Consider the following 21,149-nt stretch of genomic DNA (forward strand, 5'->3'; position numbering starts at 1 on the left):
CAATAAAGGCGCTGCCACTTGCATTAGCAGCCGTTACTAACAATGGTCACATAAATCCGTATCGCCAAATTGTCAAGAATAGCTTTTCAACTACAAAAAATATTATTATACAATCACACTTGCCAATTTATATATCATGTGAATGGTTTCTAGACTAATTTCAAACATTAGCCCCAGAATATTATTTTAATTTAACAACTGTGAATGATAAGAATACTGGTTGAGACGCCACCTTTTGTCATTGATAGCTGTCAACTGCCATGCCAATGACCCCTAACATTGCAGATAAATAATCTATGTTGGAAACAAATATAATCAATTAAGGGTATTTATTTCTTCCAAGAAAGACAATTACTGGCTGTCCCGACAGCCGCTCCATTTATATGTTCACCTTGATATATATATATATTATAATAAAGCCTTCTTATCGTTGCTCTGGTTGCCACGCACACAATTCATTAATATCAGTAAAGCAGAATATTTGTTTACGCAACTATCATGTGCTTCAATTGTGACATGTATTGTAAAACATCCATACCTGGGATGAAAGCTAAAATAGGTTTGATGTATTCGGTTCTACAACTAAAATAATAATAATGTATATACGACAAATATTCTCAGCCCCGTTTCATTCTGTGGGACAGCAGTCCGACACCAGAAAAAATAACACTGACGCCAATCGCAAACATGACATACTTCAGCGTAGTAAACATTTTAAACTCGTTAAAATACACGCCGCCGCCAATAATGTCAAACACCGTCCACACAACGTAAAACACCGGAACTTGTAGTAGGGCGTCGTAGCGCAGCAGCCCCTGGTTAATCCAGTATACCTGCGACGCGGCAGTAAAAGCGGTAACTAAGAGAATGCCCCACGCGATAAAACTAGTAAACTGGTTATCATGCTCAAACAATGATACAGACAACAGGTGGACGAGAGACTTTGCAAACAGCGTGGTCAATGTCGCCATCAATGATCCCAGGCTTGCGTATGCCAGGGGAAGACCGTACTTTACATAGCGTGACGTCGGCCTGATTGGCTGGATATATCTGTCGAGGCACATAAGCGGGTGAGTAAACAGCACTGAGCACACGCGAGCGTATGCAGACTGCAGGCGTGTATTACCAAACCTCTTGCGGGCCTTCTGGTGCAGCAAAGCGTTGCTGGTATTTGTAGTATTGGCCTCATCGTGTCGGTCATAGTCCATATCCATGTTGGCCAGCAAATTGCGCAGTTGTCTTTGGCTATCGACTTTATTCATATCGCCGCTATCGCCAAGTCGCGATTGCCACGCCTTGCCCTGTCCCTGCTGCACCACAGTCGGATCTTCAAATGCGTGGATTCCAACTGGAAGCTCGCCAACCGGCTGCTTTTTCTCGTCGGACTTGTTGTGCAAAACCTTGTCCTCGCTGCCCGCGCGGGCATACACGGTGGTCCACAATTCGTCAGTCCATAGCGCTGTCGGGATGGCCAACGGGCCGACTCTAATGTTATTTTTGTCAGTATTTTCCAGACTCTTGTCCAAACTCCGACGGGTCTTTTTGTTGCTCTGCCCAAGTGCAGGGTGCCCGGGTGCAGAAGCAGAGTCAGCAGCATTGGCAATGCTAGCATTGGCCGCATCGTCTCCATCTCCGATCTCGTGGTTTTCCATGAGATACCGAGCCATACCTCTCTCGATGCTCCACAGGAAAACATAAATGGCCAAGATGGCGGCAAAAATCAAGCATAGGTAAAGCACGGTTGGCTTGGCCTTAAGCAACTGGATAAGCACACACAGCCGATAGTCCTGCTGAACAATTCCACTGAATACCACGACAATGACACAGCCGGCGATAATCAGCGCGATACCGCCAATATCAAACATGCTGATCTTCTCGTTGTTCAACAGGGGCGCAATAATGACATTGGTCACCAGCGATACGGCACCCAGCGGGGCCACCAGGGACTGGGGCGCAAACTGCAAAGCGACAAAGTTGACCACGTTTCCGAGAATAAAAATGACCAGGCCAATAGCCCAGACCGGGCTGCTGAAGGGCGTGTTGCGCAGCTTGCGCTCAAAAATTTTGTTGCGCAGCCTGCTCTGCCAAGGCTGTCTCCCGGCGACCGGGATAATTGGGTGTGCGTCTAAGTCTTCAGGCATATTGCAACTACTGAAGCACAGCTGCTTAGCATTGGTGCTCACTGTCTCGTGTTGCCTGTGTTGCTCGCGACAGGCCGCATCCGAGACCTCGAGGATTCCGTTATCCTCAGTAAACGACGCAGAAGCGCGACTTTCCAGGATGCCCGCGTTGTTTCCTGCTCTCCGCATGTTGGAGGCCGCCGAAACAGGGAACACCACGGATGCGGCATTCAGCGTGGCATGGCAATCCTCCGCCAGCTCTTTCAAATACGCAGCCGACTTTCTCTTTGCCATCCCGCCCTGGTGCGTGTTCAGAGCCTCGGACGAGTAAAAGTAGATTTCGCTGGGCGCAGACGGTGACCGTGAAAACGCTGTGGTCTTGTCCGCAGCAATGGCTGCGGCGTCAGCCGAATCAGCCTCAATATTCTCCTGCCGCTTCCGAAACGCGTACTTTTGCAAATTCAAGCCTATATTGAGCGTCGCACCGCCAATAAGCACCAACAGAACGCCAATCCACACTTGCTGGTGCGGCTCCTGGCTGACACACTTCCCCATTGGCATGCCGTCCTCTAGGGCGGCCTGCCTGAGCTCGACAATAGCGTTGCGCGATATGGCCATTCTGTCGTCCATGGCAGAGGGGTCGACAATGTTAGGTGTGACGCACGAGAATCCGCTGCTGCATGTGTCGACGGCACCGCTGTATACGCCACACTGAGCGTTGTCCAGGAATCCGCGGCAGCAGGATATGGTGCCATTGGTGAGCGCTTTGCTAGCATCAACGCCTGGAGGTAAGTCTCGGGGAGCACCCGGCAGAGTCCATGCGCCGCCGCAGGTCGACTCGAGCGTGCAAAACTGAGGCGCGCACCATGCCTGCGCCTGATCGTCGTCGTCATCGTCGAAAGTCTCAGCATTCTGTCCGATGGCGGATGATGTGTTTTGAGCCGATGCCGCTAGTTTCCATCGGCGGTTGAGCTGGAAAGCCGCGCAGTCGTTGGCTCTCAAACACAGCTCGCCTACGATTGTCCAAAAATAAAAAATAATTACAAAGGGGTTATCGATAACTGTTTAGTTAGTAGATCACGAGCGGCAATATTGCATTTAAGAATTTTCACGTGCCTTCAAGCAAAAAAAAGTAAATGTATGAAAAAGCAATATACAAAATGGCGTGTAGCATGGCCAAGATAAATAAATACTTTGTGGCCACAAGTGTGATAAGCCATGGGATACAGTGTGGCGGTAATGAGATAACCGAGAATAATTCAAAAACTGGAGTGGATAAAATAAACGATCATACCCGCATGGCCATAGAGAAAAATAAAGAGTAGAGAGGGGAGGGAACAGACAACAAACAAAGCACAGCATGGCAAACTAATCAAGATATAAAAAAATATAGCACCCCATGCTTACCAGACTTAACGACATAACGGCAAGTGCCATCAATACACGCGTACTCTCCCAGCCGCGCCTTTCGCCTCGAAGAATCAATAGCATGAGCATTACCCATTCCCTGAGGCTTATCGTGATCACCGTTGCGGTATCCGACACATTGCATATCGGATGTGCACTGGCGGCCAGACACTACCAAGGCAGAGGCAGCAGCAGCATTCAAAGAGTTGCGTTTGAATAGCGCTACTTTGTACAAGCTGCTACTGTCGGTAGGTATATTGGCCCTGCGATTCAGTGAATGACCGTTGGTGATGCATGTGTTGGCAGTAGCGTACACTGCAAATGGAATGGTAGATAATAGGATGTAGAGAGGGAGCATGTGTGATGGCGACCACCACCGTTTGGCTGTCATTTTTTGGTTAGTTGTTTCTGTTTCTGTTGAAATAATAAAGATGAATGGGTTCTGGTTGAAATATAGACCGGGATTGTTTAAGAGAGGTTTGTACGTGAGACTGAAACGATAGAGAGAGAAAACGACGGTCTTAGCGCAGCTAATTGACAAAAAAAAGTGTAGAGTAAAATAGCTTCTATGTTTGTACAAAATAATAAGGAAAAGAAACAAGAAAGAAAATAATATTTTGTTATGAAATGTATTGATTTAGTGAAAACAGTATGTACGAAGGAAAAATAAGTCCTAAAAAGGAAGAAAGAGAGAGGAAAGAAGAAGTGAAATAGAAAAAAGAAAATTGATACAGGAAATAATAGCAGATATAACAGGGAATAACAAATAAGCCACTGCTTTTTCTGTTAAATATTTTCTAAATCTGGTGTATGGCTTTTGTCCACGACGTCAATCGACTGGACATGTGTGAATGCGGGGGGGGGGGAGAAAAGTAAAAAAAAGAACATAAATTAGGCGAGAGAAAGGGGGTGGTGGTGATAATTGCTATTTTAGCAAACACTATATTTTTAGTTGCAAGAAAAAAATATATATTTAAAATATATAAAGTCAAAATAAAATATTTATTTCAATTTTCAAATGTTTGTATTAATATTTCTGTATTGATAATTTTTCTTCCATATTTCCATATTGTAGCAATATTAACATTGTATGGTATCAATATCGTTTTATTTTTTGGATTCTTATTGTGGATCATCTGAGTGGCTTGTGATTTGATTGTTTTTGCGAATGGAGGAATAAGAATAAAAGCTAGTTTGAAAAATAGCATTTATTGTAACAGTTCTTAAAAAACGCAATTATGCGCGCATACAGCTTTGGGCAGCAAAAACAGCTTTTAAGAAACTTTTTTATGTGGAGTGAAATAGACAAAATAAAAAACATTATGCAGTAAATCCACATCCTTCTTTGTAATTTTTTAACTAAAATTTTCAGCAGTCATACAAATACCATGGATCAAGAAACATTACTGCAGTGCATTCCCTACGTTAAATACGCCGAAAGTCCCTCTCACTCGTTCAATCGTGATCCACAGTCAGAAAAATATACATTTTATACAGAGAAAACCAACCGAGGTCGGGGCAGTAAAAACTTTTACTATGCGCGCATGAAGCGGCAAATGTGCCGGTCCACGGATGGTGGAGCTTTGGATCCGTCGGAAGCAGTTGGAGAGACAATAGTGTGGCCGCACCGGGCAGGTGAGCAAGGACTGGGCTATTGCGATGGTATTAACAATACTAATGACGAAGGCGATACTGTGGTGGAGTGGGGTGAAGTGGATTCGGGAAGTTGTCAGGTGAAAACCACATTGCAGTTGTGTTTTGGTGACGAAAGGCGCGAAGAACACGCTGCGTATTCGGTTTATTCTGGAACCACAGATACGATTATTATGAAGGCGAGATGATATGCAAAGTGGAGGGTGCGGGTGCGGGTGGGGATGCGGATCCATGCGGATGCGGATCCGATGCGGATGCGGATCCCGATGCGGATGCGAACTCGGGTCCTGATGACGACGTCGATGCAGAAAGTATTCTCCTCGAAAGAGTGCTTTCAAATGCTTGCATTCAACACCAGCTTTACTAGTACTAGCCGAGCACGGCCCTTTTTCCAACACGTTTAAACAAATCAAAAAACAACAAAAAGCAAACAATAGGCATTCAATTGCGCGAATAAAATAGCATAAATACAATGTTCTGTTTATTTATGAGCTGCAGCTGCACTGAAGGCCCTCGCCCCACTCAGGCACAGGCCCAGCGTACACATCCAAGTCAGCCAAATTCTGCGGCAGCTCGTCGTCAAAAGCATGCTTCGTCATCAAATCCAAGCACCGATCGACTACCTGCTCATCGCCAGCCTCCACACGCTCAATGATATCCTGCGCAACCCAATTGCGCAGCACAAAGCGCGGATTCTCGCCTCGCATCCGCGCACCCACCGCATCGCCCTTACCCTCCTGGCGCAGGCGCGGCAAGTACACGTCAACGTAGTAGCGGCGGAGATCCGCGCGCCACTTGGTTGAATCCACGCACGTGAACGACCGCGACCTTGCAGCCATCTGGCCAATATGCGCGTCAGCAGCTGCGCATCCGCATCAGCGCCCATAGAGGCCACATCGCAGAGTGCGCGCATGGCAAAGGTGTAGTCGTGGACCCACGCTCCAACAGCTCCAAAAACGGCTGCACCACCGCCGCCACGTCATCCGCACGCCCCCCCACTGTAAGCCCGAATTTGCCGCACATTACGCGCGCATACTCGTCTTTGAAGCAGCCAGCGTATGAGTTGAGAATGTCCGTGATCACATTGACGGTTTCCGGCGAAGGCTCGGCAGGTGGCTCAGAAGCGCCGTCGATCAGTGTCGAGAGCGAACCGGCGAGCCGCATGAGATTCCACAGGGCGACCCGCGGCTGCTCGCGGAACGCGTAGCGACCCTGGGTATCCGAGTGATTACAGATAAAATCCGGGTCGTAGGCGTCCAGGAAGGCAAACGGCCCGTAGTCAATGGTCAGCCCGAGCAACGACATGTTGTCAGTGTTCATGACGCCGTGGCAGAACCCGACAGCCTGCCACCGGCGACCATCACTGCCGTCCGCCGCACAACGTCGCGCAATAGCAGCGCATACGGGCTCTCCCCCCAGCACCGCCCCGAGGCACTGCCCGTAAGCAAAATGTGATCGAAGTGATGGCTGATGGCGTAGTCCGCCAGGCGGCGCACCAGCGCATGGTCTTTGCGCGACGCCGGCAGCTCAAATGACCCGAATCGGATCCACGACGGCGCCATCCGCGTAACAACGGCGCCGAGCTCCAGCTCTTCGCGCTGCACCGGCCGCTCAGTAAACACCAGCGCCAGCGACCGTGACGTCGGCACGCCCAGCGCATGCATATGCTCAGCGGCCAGAAACTCGCGAATGCTCGATCTGCGCACAGCAAACCCGTCTCCAAAACGCGAATACGGCGTGCGGCCGGCGCCCTTCAGCTGCAGCTCCCAGCAGGAAACCGCGCCGGTGCCAGCGGGCTTTGCTTGGCCGAGCGAGATCGCCCGGCCGTCGCCCAACTGGTCCGCCCAAATGCCGAACTGGTGGCCACCGTAGGCGTGCGCCCAGGGGTGCGACCCAGGCAGCCTACGGGCGCCGCTCCACACCTCGGCTGCCGCCTGCGCATTGGCCCAGAACCTCTGCTTGGCCAGGCCGAGGAGTGCGGCGCTCGGCTCGCTGACGCTTATGAGCCGCGGTGACGGCTGGTCGGCCGGGATCGCGTGGCTCCAAAGTGCATTGCGAACGGTGCGTGAGCCGCGGAAATGCGCCTCGGGCGTGGCGATGCAGCCGGAGGAGCCGTCTGGGTGCTGCGTGTACGGCGCTTGTGGCACGAGCGGGTCGCCTGGAAGTTCACTTGTGAAAGTGTCATTGAAGGTGAGCGCTGTGGTCCATTCGGCTGCGGTGGTGTCGGGACGAAGCGTTGTTTTGCTGAAACTCATTGCGCTGTCCATATTGATACCGCTGTGTCGCCGCTTGTGCTGGTAGTAGTGTGGGTGCTGGTGATGGTTCCGTGCAGTTGATGCTGCGATGGTTAGTAATTGATGCCTTGAACGCATGCACAGGAAAAAAGAATAATACAAAAATCTGGCTCTACCCGGACTGAGCAGAGAAAAAGATAGAAAAAGAATGAGGAGGAGCAAGAGGAAGAGCCCCGACGAAAAAGGCGCTTTTTGGTGGCGCTCTATGCGTGTTCTTGGCATGCCTGCTCTGATCAAACTCTGTGCGCGCCATTAATCCGGGAATCACGCTCTACATGTGAAATCCAATGGGCTTTTGCTTTGAACTCTTATTTGACAAAAACGCGCTCTTTCTTATTCCCGCTTTCATTTGTATTATTCTTGTTAAACTGCTTTTAGTAATCTAATCATGTCTCCCTCAATTCAACCCGCTTCTCCCAAAGTCGTGCTGATCACAGGCGGCAACAGCGGCGTTGGCCTAGCTTTGGCGCGGCGTCTCCTCGCGCTCAGTATCGCCCAGGGCCATCGGCAAACCATCATCCTCGGGTGCCGCAACCCTCTCAAAGCACAAAAGGCCATATCTGGGCTCCTCCAGCCACACCTCGCACACAAAGACCTCTGCGACGTACAACTAGTGGAGATCGACACCAGCAGCGTAGCCTCTGTGACCAGCGCCGCCATAGCCATCGAGAAAAAATACTCTCGCCTTGACCGCTTGTTCTGCAACGCCGGTGCAATGGCCATTGCCGGATTGAACCCCTGGGGGATCATCCAGGGTATCCTCACACACCCAGTGGCGTTCTTCGAATCATCCGAGGCGCTGTACCAGAAACGCGGGCTGGTGACTGCTGATGGGCTCGGGCTGACTTTCCAGACCAACGTCTTTGGGCACTACCTTTTGGTGCACAAGCTGGCCGGGCTTTTGGAGCGCACCGGCGGCGCGCGCGTTATTTGGACCGGCTCGGCGGCGTCGCAGCTGGAGTTCTTGCGCACGGATTACCAGCATGTGCTGGGCGCCAAGCCCTACGAGTCGTCCAAATACATCGTCGACCAAATCGCCATCCCCATGGACCGCAGATTGGCACAAAGGGGCGTTCGCTGCTTAGTTGCAGAGCCCGGAAACGTGTGCTCGAACTTCTTGGCTGGGCTCGGACAGGCTTGGTTGGAGTGGGTTATTTTGTGCGCCTTTTATCTCTGTCGCTTGTGCTTGAGCATCCCGAGGTTTACCATTTCGTCGGTGAACGCCTGTGAGGCCTGTGTTTTGCTTGGTGTAAGTGAGGGTCAGCTGGATTCGAATATGAAGTACCACAGTCGCGTTGATAGATGGGGAGCCCCGTTTGTTGATGCTGTGCCGCTGGTGTACGATAAGCGAACGGGCGCGTTTTTGGTCGAGAGGATGGATGCGCTGGTGCGCCGGTTTGAGGAGAGGCGGGGTAATGAATGAAAATACAAATTAATAATCATTTTGGGCAGAAAAATTTAATCAGCTAATAAATATTTTAGACAGGAAGAATAGGAAAAAAAAAAAACATAGTTATTATTATTATTGTTGCTACTATTATTGCCATTATTGTTTTTGTTTGAAGAAATTCAGTCTTCTTTTTCTTTCTCTTTCTCTTTTCATTCTGACTAATTGCCACATAAATTATTACATTCACACCCTCATTCCAACAAACAAAAAATGAGCGCCCAATCCAGTACCGCACCTCTCTCAGCAGCCACATCCAAGCGTCTCCAAAGCGAGCTCATGACCCTCATGATGTCCAAGCTCAGTGGAATCTCCGCCTTCCCCCACTCCGACAACATGCTCAACTGGGCCGGCACCATCGAAGGAGCCGAAGGCACAGTATACGCTGGACTCAAATACAAGCTCCGCCTCGTTTTCCCCTCTGACTACCCGTTCACAGCCCCCACAATTACCTTTGACACGCCTTGCTGGCATCCTAATGTGGACGAGAGAGGAAATATTTGCTTAGATATTTTGAAGGAGAAGTGGTCGGCAGTGTATAATGTGCAGACTATTTTGTTGTCATTGCAGACTTTGCTTGGGGATCCGAACCCGGATAGTCCCCTGAATGGACAGGCTGCGCAGCTGTGGGAGGACCAGGTGGAATATAAGAGGGTCTTGTTGAAGCATTACAAGGATAACGCACAGTGAGAAAAAATTAAAAAAAAAACCTTTTTCGCTTTTGCTTTTTTTTAGTGTTGTGAATTATTTCCTTTCTTTTATTATATTATATTTTTTAAATTTCTTTAATTGACAGACGAAAATGGACAGGAATTACCATTCTGAAAAACACTTTGTCGCAAACAGCCAGGCGCTAAACAATCAAGGATCACTTTTAACCAAAAGCCTTATTTCAGCCGAGTCTATGATCCAAACACGCCAAAGAATCTTCCGCCAAATCGCCAACTTACCACCACCCACACACCTACACCCAACTTTAACTCTAACATTAAACCAACACACCGATATCTAGAAAGTTCTCTCCCACAGATGTAATTTGACTTTAGAAAAAAAAGAATAAAAAACTAACATGGGCAATTATAATTTCTAGACTTATTTTTTCTTATTTTTCTTAATAAATTAATATTTTTTGGTGGGTTTTGTCTGACACACTAACCCCCACATTCACACATGTGATTCAAATGCAGGTTCTCAAAGTTGTCAGCCAAAAAAGAAAACAATGCATTTTCTTTTTTGGTTTATCTGTGACAAGCTTGAGAATAAAACCATTAGCATTAATGAATAAATAATTGCTGTAGTTAGTACAGGCCTGTCAACTTTTTAAAGAATGATAAGGAAAAAAGAAAAACCAATTAATTTGAATAATTCCTGCGCCAAATCTTCATATAGTCGACCAATCGGCTGAATTCAACAACTTATGGGATTACAATGTGAATATGGAGCAGTGCTTAAAAACCCTTTGCTTAACTCGGAGTATCTGTAAATTGAGCAGGTGATTCCCGCTTATGTGGATTGCCAATAGAAAAACTAGGGCAAGCTACTGCCATCGCTTTGCAAACTTTGGATACAATTAGCTTGGGCAAAACAAACCTGGCAACCAGAGTATTCACCCCATTCATTGTCGTTTTTTAGTCACCAAGGCGATCATGTCAAATGCATTTGTCAGATCCGCAATCCCACTCTACAGCCGCAGTCACCGAGCCAATCCATGCAGCAGCACAATCAGGTCATTTGTCATATCCAGGATAATTTGGCCATAACCCATGATGCCATGGCTGCTCAAGTCAACCAATCTCATCTGCAACATCATTTTTAAGGAAGGAGATCTGGTCATAAGCAGTGCAGCTCGTTTGAACACTTACTTTGAGCACCGGCGCCTACCTGACAAGTTTTGAGTGACCATCGACCAGCCTGTGACATCAATTATTGCAATGTCACGTGACAATCGCAATTTTTATTTTTACTGTTGATAGTTTGAATAGATAAGCGGAGCTCTTTAAGCCCCCTTATTCGTATAACTATATTTTATTAAATAAAATCCACTATAAGTTTTATTACACAGCCCATGCAAGATTCTTAAGTGGCTCTCCAATGTGACATACCAGCTTGATCCCCACCAAGTATTCAAGCACACAAGGTTTTCCACATCTCTACTCTTAAGTTCTATAGTGTCAGTTATTCTAACATTCTGCACCCTGGCTGTGACATCAAAAATAGGGGCTTAGTCACGTGACAGCACAGACACGTGAAATATGGTTATATTTCATGTGCACAGCGAATTCCGAATAGTGAGCTCTTTGGCTCTTTTCGTAGTCTCATTTATATTAATATATATTATAACCAGTACAATTCGCATTACAGTAATACTCTAGAAAAATCCGGATCTAAATTATTATATTCAAGTATACAAAAATTACTTGGGAACTGAAAAATCGGGCAGCACTGTGTGAGTAGTGCTGTGAATATAATATTGCTGTTTGATGTTGGCCAACTATAACAACAATGTGTATAGTAGCCATGAGGGCAATCTTGAAGCTTAAAAATGAAGATAGTGGCTTGGAATGTGTATTGGGCACTACAACTAGTGCCCCGGTCAAACCACAACACCTTTAACATTGGTCGACTAGTGCTCTCCTCAAAGCTTTGTGGCCTTGACCATGGAACACTTGCAATTACTTCGCTGATTATTCTTAGCAGGATAAAACCCACCAAGCTTTGTTACTGACTGCAAAATAAACTCTTTTGTGTTACTGTTAACATGCTTTTCAATTCGGTCATTTAAATTTAAATAAACTTCTTGCCCTTTATCATTGAGTGAATGCAATCCATATTTGTGTTCCATCTCAGGTGCAAGATTACCAATTGCTTTGATCAGTACATCCCTAACCAGAGTAGTTTTGTCATATAAAATGTGTGTGTGTATCTTCACAAATTCCTCGGTGTTTGGTATCGGTGCGAAATCAGTGACAATTATAGTATTCTTTTCAAACGCATATTTCTCAGTAGTGGCTGGTTTGCTCATGGTTAATTTATTTTCCTTGCTAATTTAGTTATGAAGAATTGTATAATTCAAGTGTATTTATTGTAGATAAGTGTGGTGTGAATGAAGTTGTATAAATTTTGGGATGAGAACCCAACTATTTATATTATTTTTAGTAATGCTGGCTTAGAGTGCACGAACCACTAAGTGTGCTTTTTATAATTTGCAACAGTGAGTAAAAAATAATTAAAAATAAAGTGCATGTAATATGCGAAAACTGATAACAAAACCTGTGCATTTACTTTCTCAGTACACCCTTTTTTTAAAGGTTAAAATGATTTTTTTGCATAACGACTTTTCAATATCATTTTTTTATTTGGGTCCTTATTGCAAAAAAATCTAAAATGCAAAAGAAATATTTTTAAAAAGGCATGCTGTTATCTAATGCAAACAAAACTCCCAACTATTTAATCCAAGTTTATTTACTCATGAATAAACCAACAAATAAAAATACTCTACAAAAAGAATCAATTTATTTTTGTAAATGCAAAGTCACTGTAAGAAAGCAGCATCGGTATACTTATTTAAACCCGTAAAACGTGCGATTCTTCGAAAGATTTAGACTTGGACTCAATCAGTAAATGTTTAGCTCTGGCATTTTTAAACTGCTGCATCTTGTCGGACTTTGATTCATTCGCCTGTCGATTCCAAAAAAATTAAATCCCAGTTTTGCTTGCATGATTAGATCAAACAAATCATCAGGTGTCAATATTAACCAAAGAATGTTGCACTCGTGACCAATCAACTGCAACTGCGTGCGCGGTATGCAGTATGCAAAACGTGTGTGGGAGTGTCGAATCGTCACGTTTCTCTCCACTTTGTCTAATTCGTAATTTTTTATCTCTTCTTTTTTTGTATTGTACGCTAATTTCTCCACACATTTACCAATATGGATTCGCTTATTCGTGACTGCGACAAACTGGCCAAACACCAGTTGTCTTCGACGCAAAAGTCACTCAACTCGATCGACCTCGCGCTGCAAGCACTCCAAACAGCCAAACAAAGCATACAAACACCAAGCACAGTGGTCAATTCAGAGTCTCTAGTAAAGGCCAAATCCCAAATAGACAAGACACAGACGTTGGTGTCGGACCAGCTGCGCGAATTGTACACGAATGTGAGCAAGTACGGCAAGCATGTGGAAAAGACATTCAAGCTGGACCTCAGTGTGGTCAGCACATCACGGGCGTTCGAGGATAAACGCTTAGAGCTGGGGCAAGCCGTGCTACAGCACTTCCTGAGAGAGGGTGATTTTGAGCTAGCCAGGGGGTTCGCCGAGGAGGCGCAGCTGGAAGTGGGCGAGGAGGCGGTTGAGGGCTTCGAGGAGATGTATGGGATTTTGAAGGAGATTCGGGGCGAGGGCCACGTGCTAGAGGGCGCCGTGCGGTGGGCTGTACAGCGCCGGACGGAGATGGAGGGCCTAGGGCTGGCGCTAGAGTTTGCGCTGCACCGGCTGCGGTTCCTGCAGCTCGTCGAGTTGGGCGATGCTGAGGCAGCGCTGCGGTACGCGCGCGAGTGGTTCCCGCTTTTCGCGCACCAGCGCGAGCATATGGATGAGATCGAGCACCTGATGGGAATCTTCATCTACGCGCGGCGTCTGCAATCATCGCCGTACGCGGCGTACTTCGCCAAGGAGCGCTGGGACCAGGGCGCGCGGCTGTTCGCTGCAGCGTTCTGCGCTGTGCGTGGGCTGGCGTCGGTGTCGCCGCTGGGCGTCTCGGTGGACGCCGGCGCCAGCGCACTGCCAGTCGTGTGCAAGGTGCAGGGGCTGATGCGCGACCGCAGGGTCGAGTGGTCGCAGCAGAATGAGCTGGCCGTCGAGGTGCCGCTACCTGATGCCATGCGCTTCCACTCGGTGTTTGCCTGCCCAGTGTCCAAGGAGCAGACGTCGCCAGAGAACCCGCCGATGGCCATGCCCTGTGGCCACGTCGTCTGCCGCGCGTCGCTTGAGAAGCTGTCCAGGGGGCTGCGGCCTGGCACGGTCGCCTCGGGCAGGTTCAAGTGCCCCTACTGCCCAGCAATGTCCACCATGGCCGAGGCCAAGAAGGTCCACTTCTGAGGCGGCCAAAAACGAGCTGGGCTGAGTTGATTTAATTTGATTTGATTTGAAAGATAATATGGAAAGTTTTGTTTTTACTCGAGCTTGGCCAGGATGGCCTCCAACACGCGGGGCTTCTCGGCGGCCTTTGCGGCCTTGCGCACGGCCGCCACGTGCGGGCGCAGCAGCTTGCGTGCACGCTCGCCCGTGACTGGCGACTCTAGCAGCGCGCGCACAGGGAAGGCACCGGCACAGGCGGCAGGCACAAGCTGGGCGGAGTTCTCCAGGATGGACAGCACGTCCGAGCCGAACTTGGGGTTGTCCTCGGGCAGCGCCGGCAGCGTGGCGTCGGCCGACTTGGGCGGGGCGTATTCGGCCATAATGCAGTTGGTGATGACGCGGTTGGAGATGGCGTTAAGCAGCACGTGCTTGCTGCCGTTCTCCTCGATGCTGCGGCCGACGAGGTCCAGGACCGAGTCCCAGGCCATCTGCTTGTCGCCCTGCGCGCGCATCAGCGTCTCGGAGACTGCCTGGCTGGGCATCGGGTCGAAGATCGCCAGCTCGGCGTTGTTTGCAAGCCAGCGCAACAGCGGCGCCGACACGTACGCCGTGAGCTCGCGGCGCCTGGTGGTCGGGTCCTTCTTGCTGGTCTCAGCGCGCACGGCGTCGCCATCCCGCAGCACATGCATGGCGTCCAGCCCGACGTAGTGCGAGTTGCGGCCGGCTAGCACGTACAGCAGCACGCGGCGGCCGTACTGGTCCGCCAGAAGCTCGGGCGCCAGGGCGCAGAGGTCTGGCAGCAGCGACTTGCCCAGGTACACGGTGTCGTCCATGCAGTCCAACATGCCAATGAGAACAGCGTGGCCGTGCTCCTCGCAGGCGATGCGCTGGAGGTAGGGCTTGAGCGACTTAGCAATCAGCTTGCGGTCCTTGGCCGTGCCGTGCAACAGGCACAGCATGGCGGCGTGTGCGCCCTCCCTGGTGTGCAGAACCTCGACAACCAGCTCGCGCATGGTCTCGATCATCTCCTGCCTGCCAGCAGCGTCGGCGAACCGCAGGTAGTCCAGCAGCGCGCGGTGCACAATGGAGTGCTGCACTGTGCCCTTTTGCAGTAGCGGGACGATGGCGGTCTTGAGCGCGTTGACAACAGTGTCCTTTTTCTGCGGCGCCTTGGTCAGAATGTCATCGACCGACCGCACGTCGTCGGTGTCCTTGAACACGGCAAACTCATTTCCGTAGAACTCGGCCACCAGCTGCCATCTCTGGCCGGCGTTGGCGTACACAGCATAACACTCCTCTAAGACAGCGGCCGCGTCCTTGTGCTTCACCAGCTTGCGCACGTTTCCGTAGAACGCCCGGATGACAGCGCTGCGGAACCGGCTGCTATACTTGAGAATGCGCATGAGGATGTGGCGGCCATACAGGCTGCGCGAAAGCTCCGTGTACGCGTCCTCCAGCTCCGCGGCAATCTCGTCGCGCTGCGCGTCCGATCCGTACTTTAGGCAGGTCTGCACAATGCGGCTCATGTCGTGCTTGAACGTGATGTCCTTGATCTGCCCGCGCACAAGATCCATCATCTCGACCATCTTCTTTTTGCGGTCGTCGGCTTCCAAGTCGCCGCGCCGCAGCTGCTCCCAGAGCTTACGCGCGGCGATTTTGAGCTCGCCCGTCGGCTCGGTGAGCTGGCGCTCGGTGCGCTGTTTCTTCTGCTGCTGTCCGCGCGAGCCCAGAGGCCCCTCATCTGCCTCGGCGTCCTCCTGTGTCGGGCGCTTATTCTCGCTGGTCTTCTTGTGTTCGGGCTTCTTGTATTCGGCCTTTTTGTCCGTCGGCTTGGCGCCGTTTGCCTTGTTGTTGTCCTTGACTACCTTGGGCTTGGGCTGGGGCTTGGTTGTGGAGAACTTGGTTCCAATCTTGCCTTTGCCTTTGCCTTTGCCTTTGCTGCCCGCTCCCGACGATCCTCCCTTTGCGCTGCCAGCTGCACTGTGCTTCCCGTTTTGTGGTTTGCCCATTATATGTTTAATTTTTTAGCTACGCGACTGTATTTGTATATGTATAAATGTGAGGGTATAAAGAAAAGTTTGCGACAAATAAGAATATGAATATAGGAAGGCCATGCCAAAAAAGCCTTGTGAGAAAAAACAACCAAGCTTTATTTTTTTTGCCGAGTGGCAAGCAAAATGCGATGAAGGAAAAAAAATAAGCGAGCAGTAATTTGATTTGATCTGCCGTGGGGTTATTGATTTTCTGATTTGATCCTGATTGTTAAATTTTGCATCAAGGTCCTCCTCTCATGTCACATGCAAACCAGCAAGGTTGAGATTTTCGGATCTCTGGGATTCTTTTTTTATTCCTGCGTGTGAGTATCGTCGATTTGCGAGAGAGAGAGAAAAAGGAAGAATATTCAGTTTTTATTTGTCAGTCCGCTCAAAGATCAAAATACAAAGGATATTGGTATTTTTCTGCGCTGCAATGCATCTCTCTTCTTTTATTTGTAATGTAAAATTGGATATCCTTTCCCTTTTTTTCAGTTGCATTTACTTTGTGAGATTCAGTTAAACATTTTATATGTATCTTCTGTTCAGATTTACATTCTGCCTCGGGAATATCTGGGGGAAAAACGAAACGAAACGAAAAATAATAGTAATAGTAAGCGGATGTGGCAAACATTGAAGCGCCAAATCCGCACCCTACAATGATAGTTTACAAAATAATCTCCATCCATCCCTTCCATCCCCCCTTTTCCTTTTTACGAAAAGAAAAATATAAAAGCGCAATAGATTAAAAATAAAAGTGTCAGAAAAATAAAAAATAAAGGACAACCTTTTTTGTTTTGTACAAAATGTATGATCGTATAACCAGATATACTAAAAAAAAGTTCCTTTATGTAAAAGAACAAAAAAATATATAAAAGACTCGTTACAAAGAAATATACAAAAAAAAAATAGCGGTTTTTATTTTATTTTTCTATGTGTATGCGTTCGCCAAGCGTTTCTCCCTCTTTTTATTTTTTTAGCCACGTCCAAAATGTGTTCTTTATAATTAAACACATTGGCAGTAAAAAAAATATGCATTGGCGTTATTGCCATTTTTTCTATGCCTACATAAACTATTATAATTTTATTTTGTTAAAAAAGTTTAAAAGAAAATTATATTCAAGGACATTATATTATTTTTTTGCAAAACAAAAAACCAATACAAAAATTTGTTTAAATAGATTGCGAAAAGTCACCTCTGTCATTTTGAAAAAGCTATAGACTCCCTTACCTTCTATTTCTCCATTTTCTCTTGCCTACCATCATTTTCTAATTTCAATACAAATTAACAGAATATCATTTTTTATTCTCAATTACGCTCAACCTACATTCACCCATTTTACCCATCCGTTTTTTGTTGACCACCCAATATCACTTTACTTTTTTCTTCCCATTTACACTTTCCAAAAAATAACAAGCACAATCATGAACAACTACAACAACTACCCTCAGTACACCTCTGACCAGTACCACAACCATGCACCCATTCCTCAACACATGGTGTACCCGCACAAGGGCGCAATGCCGATTATGAGCAACCCAATGCACAGCAATCCCCACATGTCCCCTCGCCAACCTTACCCGAGCATGTCACCACAGAGCAACAGCGGCAACTACAGCAACAACCAGCAACCAATTACCCAAGCCTCGCATATAATCTCCGAACCCACCTGCCGTATCTACCGCACAACCACCGACAGCACGGAGGAAGCCACAGAATTTACTGCCCGCCAACTCATTGCCTTTGATGGCAAGATCTTCATCGAGCACTTGCCAGGCCACAACATAATCTACGCGCCCTCCAAGCCCCGTATGCCCTCTCGTATAACCAAGCTCAAGCTCAAAGCCAAGACAATAGACCGTCCAAAAAACGTCTTTTTCATGTATCGCAGCCACAAAGTCAAGGAAATGCAGCAAAAGTACCCGAAACTCAACCAAACGGTGTTTTCGCGTATTGTCGCAGAACATTGGAAAAACGAATCAGATGAGGTAAAGGTGTTTTTCAGGCAAAAGTACAATGATGAAATGAAACAGTATGAGTTGGCCAAAAAGGTCAAAACTGTTAAAAAGCATCGCTTTGAGCTTTACTCTCAACAGCAGCAGTTTTTGCATATGGAAGAGGATGGAGGCGCGCAGTCTGATGGGACGGCGGTAGTCTCAGGTGATGCAAGAATAAAGTATTCTCGTGAAAGCTCGGTTGAGAGAATAAGGGGCCCACCAATGCCGTTTGCTAGGCAGAGAAGTTTTACTATGCCTGCTGATCCTAGACAGCAGGCTGATATGTCTAGAATTATATATTAAGTTTTAGCTTTATTTTCTATATTTTGCTGCATAGCTTTATTTTCATTATGTATTTTTATATATCTACTTGTAATTTAACAACCATACCCAAAATTTCTTTTTTTCCATTTGAAACAAATTGTTTTATTTATTTATTTATAAAAATTACTTACAGTAGCAGTTATGTTACAAACCATAGATGTGAATTTAAGTTAATTATACACATAATAACCTATTACATTGCAAAAAACTACAAAAATCCTATATATATTATACAAGCTTGTTTATCATAGGGCTTGCAATGGTCGCATCCTACCTATTATCAGGAGACATCGACTACGCAAATAATTCAAACTGTAAATATGAGGCTGTACAATAATAGCATATTTCATATAAAATACTTTAAAGCAATCCTTTTCTCCATCAATACATATGGTTCTTGTAATGTAGTGGTCTATCTAGGAATCCAGTCAGTGGTATTTGCCTCTCGGTATAATGTTGATAATGATTCTGTTGATTATGGTTTTGTTGTTGTTTTCTTTGTTGTTTTGGCGTGACAATAGTTGTTGTGCCGGGAAGTAGTGGTGGGCTTGACAATTGAGCTAGTAACAAATACTTGGTGGCCAGCAGTGACAGTGTTTGCTTGTTTTCTTGTTCATAACGTTTGATGTTTGTTGTAGGTTTGAGGGTTTTAAACACATCTTTCAACCCACCTATTTTATCTAAACCATTCCCCCCGTCATTGACAGCTGCAGCCAGTGCGGCTCCAACAAGGACAAATAAAAATTCAAATACAGAGAGCTTCTTGAGTAAGAATAAATACCTTGTTTAAAACTAATTAGTGCAATAAAATGTTTTGGTTGTAATGGAGTGGTGATAAATATAAATGTTTGTAGAGAATTGAGGTTCTGCATTCAGGGGTTTTATACAATTGGTAACCACCCTGTAGAAAACTAACATGGCCCTTATTACATAAACAAAAATGTGCAAATAAATGTTTCCTATTTTTTTCTATTTCCATTATTTTTTCTTATTCCAATTTTTTTTAGCCAAGCAAAAAATAATAATAAAATAGTTGTCATATAATATCTATGTGCACACATTGACTGTCCAATAATTTTACATTTAAAAGCTACACCAGCAAGGAAAATTAAGCAAGCTGTCTTTTAAGCCATCTCTAAAAAAAATACCAACGTGATCGCGCCTGGAGTTTGTATAATATAATATAATATTCTTTATTTCTATCGAAACCACGAACTCTTGGCTTTTACCAAAAGCGCCTGTTGTATATCACACGGCAAAGTGCACATGCGGCACTGCGGTGTATTATCCATGTTGCTCTAAAATAGCATATATTATTGATGTTGTTGGAACCGATGGAAAAAATAGGACTAACAATGTATTGCTCAGCAGACCAATTTGCATGTCACTTGGTCTTATTTTTAAAAACCAGCCTAGTTGCACACAACTTACTGGACAGAACAATATAGGGATAGACTGATGGCAAGATAGGCAACCTATGGATTTTGAATTGCGTTATAATGTGCAAGTGAATACATATCTACTCATTCAAGTGCACGGTATGTACAATATGTACTAAACATATAAGCTGTTTCATATATGTGTAGAGTGGTACTATGTAACTAGTTGTCTAGAGGATGATATGTGGGTATGCTTGCTTTTATTCAAATCAAACAGATAGTGCAAAAACCCCGGCTAATGAGTCTACAACTACCAACAAGCACAGGTTACGTTAACATTAAAATTAACATAAACAATTATTTTATAAATTAAACAAAACAACATTAAAACATATTTAGAATTTACTATTGATAACAGTGGTATGCATGTTATTGATAATACCCTTGCCCCAGGCTAAAGTTTGCACAACAAAGCAAAAGCTACTGAGTACCATTTTTGTATTCGGCTCCGGATTTGTGTTGACCAATGTGGGGATGACGAAAGGATCAACCCGACAGACAGAAGTGCTCACCACCGCTTGAATAATTGTTTTTTTACTTCTTTTGCAATATTTACTATCTTTTTGCCCTGTCGTGGATTTAGTTTAAGTGTTGGAATATAGGAACGTTCTATGAGCGTGTATATAAACTATAATAATATAAAGTATATTTAATAAATAAGTGCTATGCACTGTGAAAGGTAAAGAGTAGAAAGCATATTGCTTTGGTCACCGTGTGACTTATTGTTTGTGTGGCTAAACAGCCAAGACTGGTTAATCAGTTGATCGCCATCAACCAATATTAAGACTTTGTTTTTGATTTTTGACATGGCCACTACCAATCATATAGTTTTAATATCAGTCTCTTCTACGCTAATCACGGCAACATAAGCCTTATCGCGGCGGTTAAACGTGGTCTTAGTTGCTACAGGTATCCTAAGAGAAATATAAAGGATATCGTTGCGAGTAGATAGCCTGTGGGTATCCTCAGCGGCCGTAACCAATACAACTCCTGCGAGGGCGAGTGCAAATGTAAAAATAGTAAACTTCATGAATAAGAATAAATACGTTGGCTGGATTAAATAAAACAATAACCCAGATATAATGTAATAAAATAAATAACTGCAAAAGTAAAAAAAGCTCTGAGGGACGAAAACCATGGTCAAATTATTTATACGCTAAATTGTAGACATGGATGGAGATAGAATGGTGTTGGTAAAAAAATGTTTAACAAAAATATGATTCTCTTTATTTTTCAATTGAAGGATAATGCACATTATTTTGGCCAACATTTTGCGCTTGTTGGCTTTATCAAAAATTGGTATTTTTTATTAAAAATAAATAAAAGCTGTGCATGACAATTTAAAAAAATTAAAAG

The 21,149-nt window shown here is 45.9% G+C and overlaps 8 protein-coding genes across 8 annotated transcripts; 4 read left to right on the plus strand and 4 right to left on the minus strand.

Moving 5' to 3' along the window:
* Nucleotides 1-46: 46 nt before the first annotated feature.
* Nucleotides 47-4,225, minus strand: BX661DRAFT_217968 (magnesium transporter NIPA-domain-containing protein; the record flags this gene model as incomplete). Its single annotated transcript, XM_051538790.1, has 4 exons — nt 3,528-4,225; nt 697-3,133; nt 539-582; nt 47-90 (listed from the first exon to the last, which is right to left on the minus strand). Exons 1-4 carry the CDS (start codon nt 3,916-3,918, stop codon nt 47-49), a joined length of 2,916 nt encoding a protein of 971 aa, XP_051388798.1. The 5' UTR covers nt 3,919-4,225.
* Nucleotides 4,226-5,567: 1,342 nt separating this feature from the next.
* Nucleotides 5,568-7,447, minus strand: BX661DRAFT_217974 (uncharacterized protein; the record flags this gene model as incomplete). Its single annotated transcript, XM_051538791.1, has 3 exons — nt 5,568-6,019; nt 6,207-6,524; nt 6,677-7,447. The coding sequence occupies 3 exons, from the start codon at nt 7,445-7,447 to the stop codon at nt 5,666-5,668; spliced, it is 1,443 nt and encodes a 480-aa protein (XP_051388799.1). The 3' UTR covers nt 5,568-5,665.
* Nucleotides 7,448-7,820: 373 nt separating this feature from the next.
* Nucleotides 7,821-8,981, plus strand: BX661DRAFT_188916 (uncharacterized protein). Its single transcript, XM_051537497.1, has one exon. It carries the CDS (start codon nt 7,863-7,865, stop codon nt 8,895-8,897), a length of 1,035 nt encoding a protein of 344 aa, XP_051388800.1. The 5' UTR covers nt 7,821-7,862; the 3' UTR covers nt 8,898-8,981.
* Nucleotides 8,982-9,016: 35 nt separating this feature from the next.
* BX661DRAFT_188917 (ubiquitin-conjugating enzyme/RWD-like protein) lies at nt 9,017-9,664 on the plus strand. Its single transcript, XM_051537498.1, has one exon. It carries the CDS (start codon nt 9,135-9,137, stop codon nt 9,609-9,611), a length of 477 nt encoding a protein of 158 aa, XP_051388801.1. The 5' UTR covers nt 9,017-9,134; the 3' UTR covers nt 9,612-9,664.
* A 3,114-nt stretch (nt 9,665-12,778) lies between these two features.
* On the plus strand, nt 12,779-14,144 carry BX661DRAFT_188920 (CTLH/CRA C-terminal to lish motif domain-containing protein). Its single transcript, XM_051537499.1, has one exon. The coding sequence runs from the start codon at nt 12,851-12,853 to the stop codon at nt 14,018-14,020; it is 1,170 nt and encodes a 389-aa protein (XP_051388802.1). The 5' UTR covers nt 12,779-12,850; the 3' UTR covers nt 14,021-14,144.
* On the minus strand, nt 14,014-16,398 carry BX661DRAFT_188921 (armadillo-type protein). Its single transcript, XM_051537500.1, has one exon. The coding sequence runs from the start codon at nt 16,006-16,008 to the stop codon at nt 14,095-14,097; it is 1,914 nt and encodes a 637-aa protein (XP_051388803.1). The 5' UTR covers nt 16,009-16,398; the 3' UTR covers nt 14,014-14,094.
* Nucleotides 16,399-17,166: 768 nt separating this feature from the next.
* On the plus strand, nt 17,167-18,360 carry BX661DRAFT_188922 (uncharacterized protein). Its single transcript, XM_051537501.1, has one exon. It carries the CDS (start codon nt 17,458-17,460, stop codon nt 18,331-18,333), a length of 876 nt encoding a protein of 291 aa, XP_051388804.1. The 5' UTR covers nt 17,167-17,457; the 3' UTR covers nt 18,334-18,360.
* Nucleotides 18,361-20,543: 2,183 nt separating this feature from the next.
* BX661DRAFT_188923 (uncharacterized protein) lies at nt 20,544-20,963 on the minus strand. The gene has a single exon (XM_051537502.1). It carries the CDS (start codon nt 20,929-20,931, stop codon nt 20,614-20,616), a length of 318 nt encoding a protein of 105 aa, XP_051388805.1. The 5' UTR covers nt 20,932-20,963; the 3' UTR covers nt 20,544-20,613.
* Between the last annotated feature and the right edge of the window lie 186 nt (nt 20,964-21,149).

The sequence above is a fragment of the Kickxella alabastrina genome (genome assembly GCF_025024165.1).
Source record: "Kickxella alabastrina strain RSA 675 chromosome Unknown BX661scaffold_34, whole genome shotgun sequence".
In the NCBI taxonomy this organism is placed as follows: Eukaryota; Fungi; Kickxellomycota; class Kickxellomycetes; order Kickxellales; family Kickxellaceae; genus Kickxella; species Kickxella alabastrina.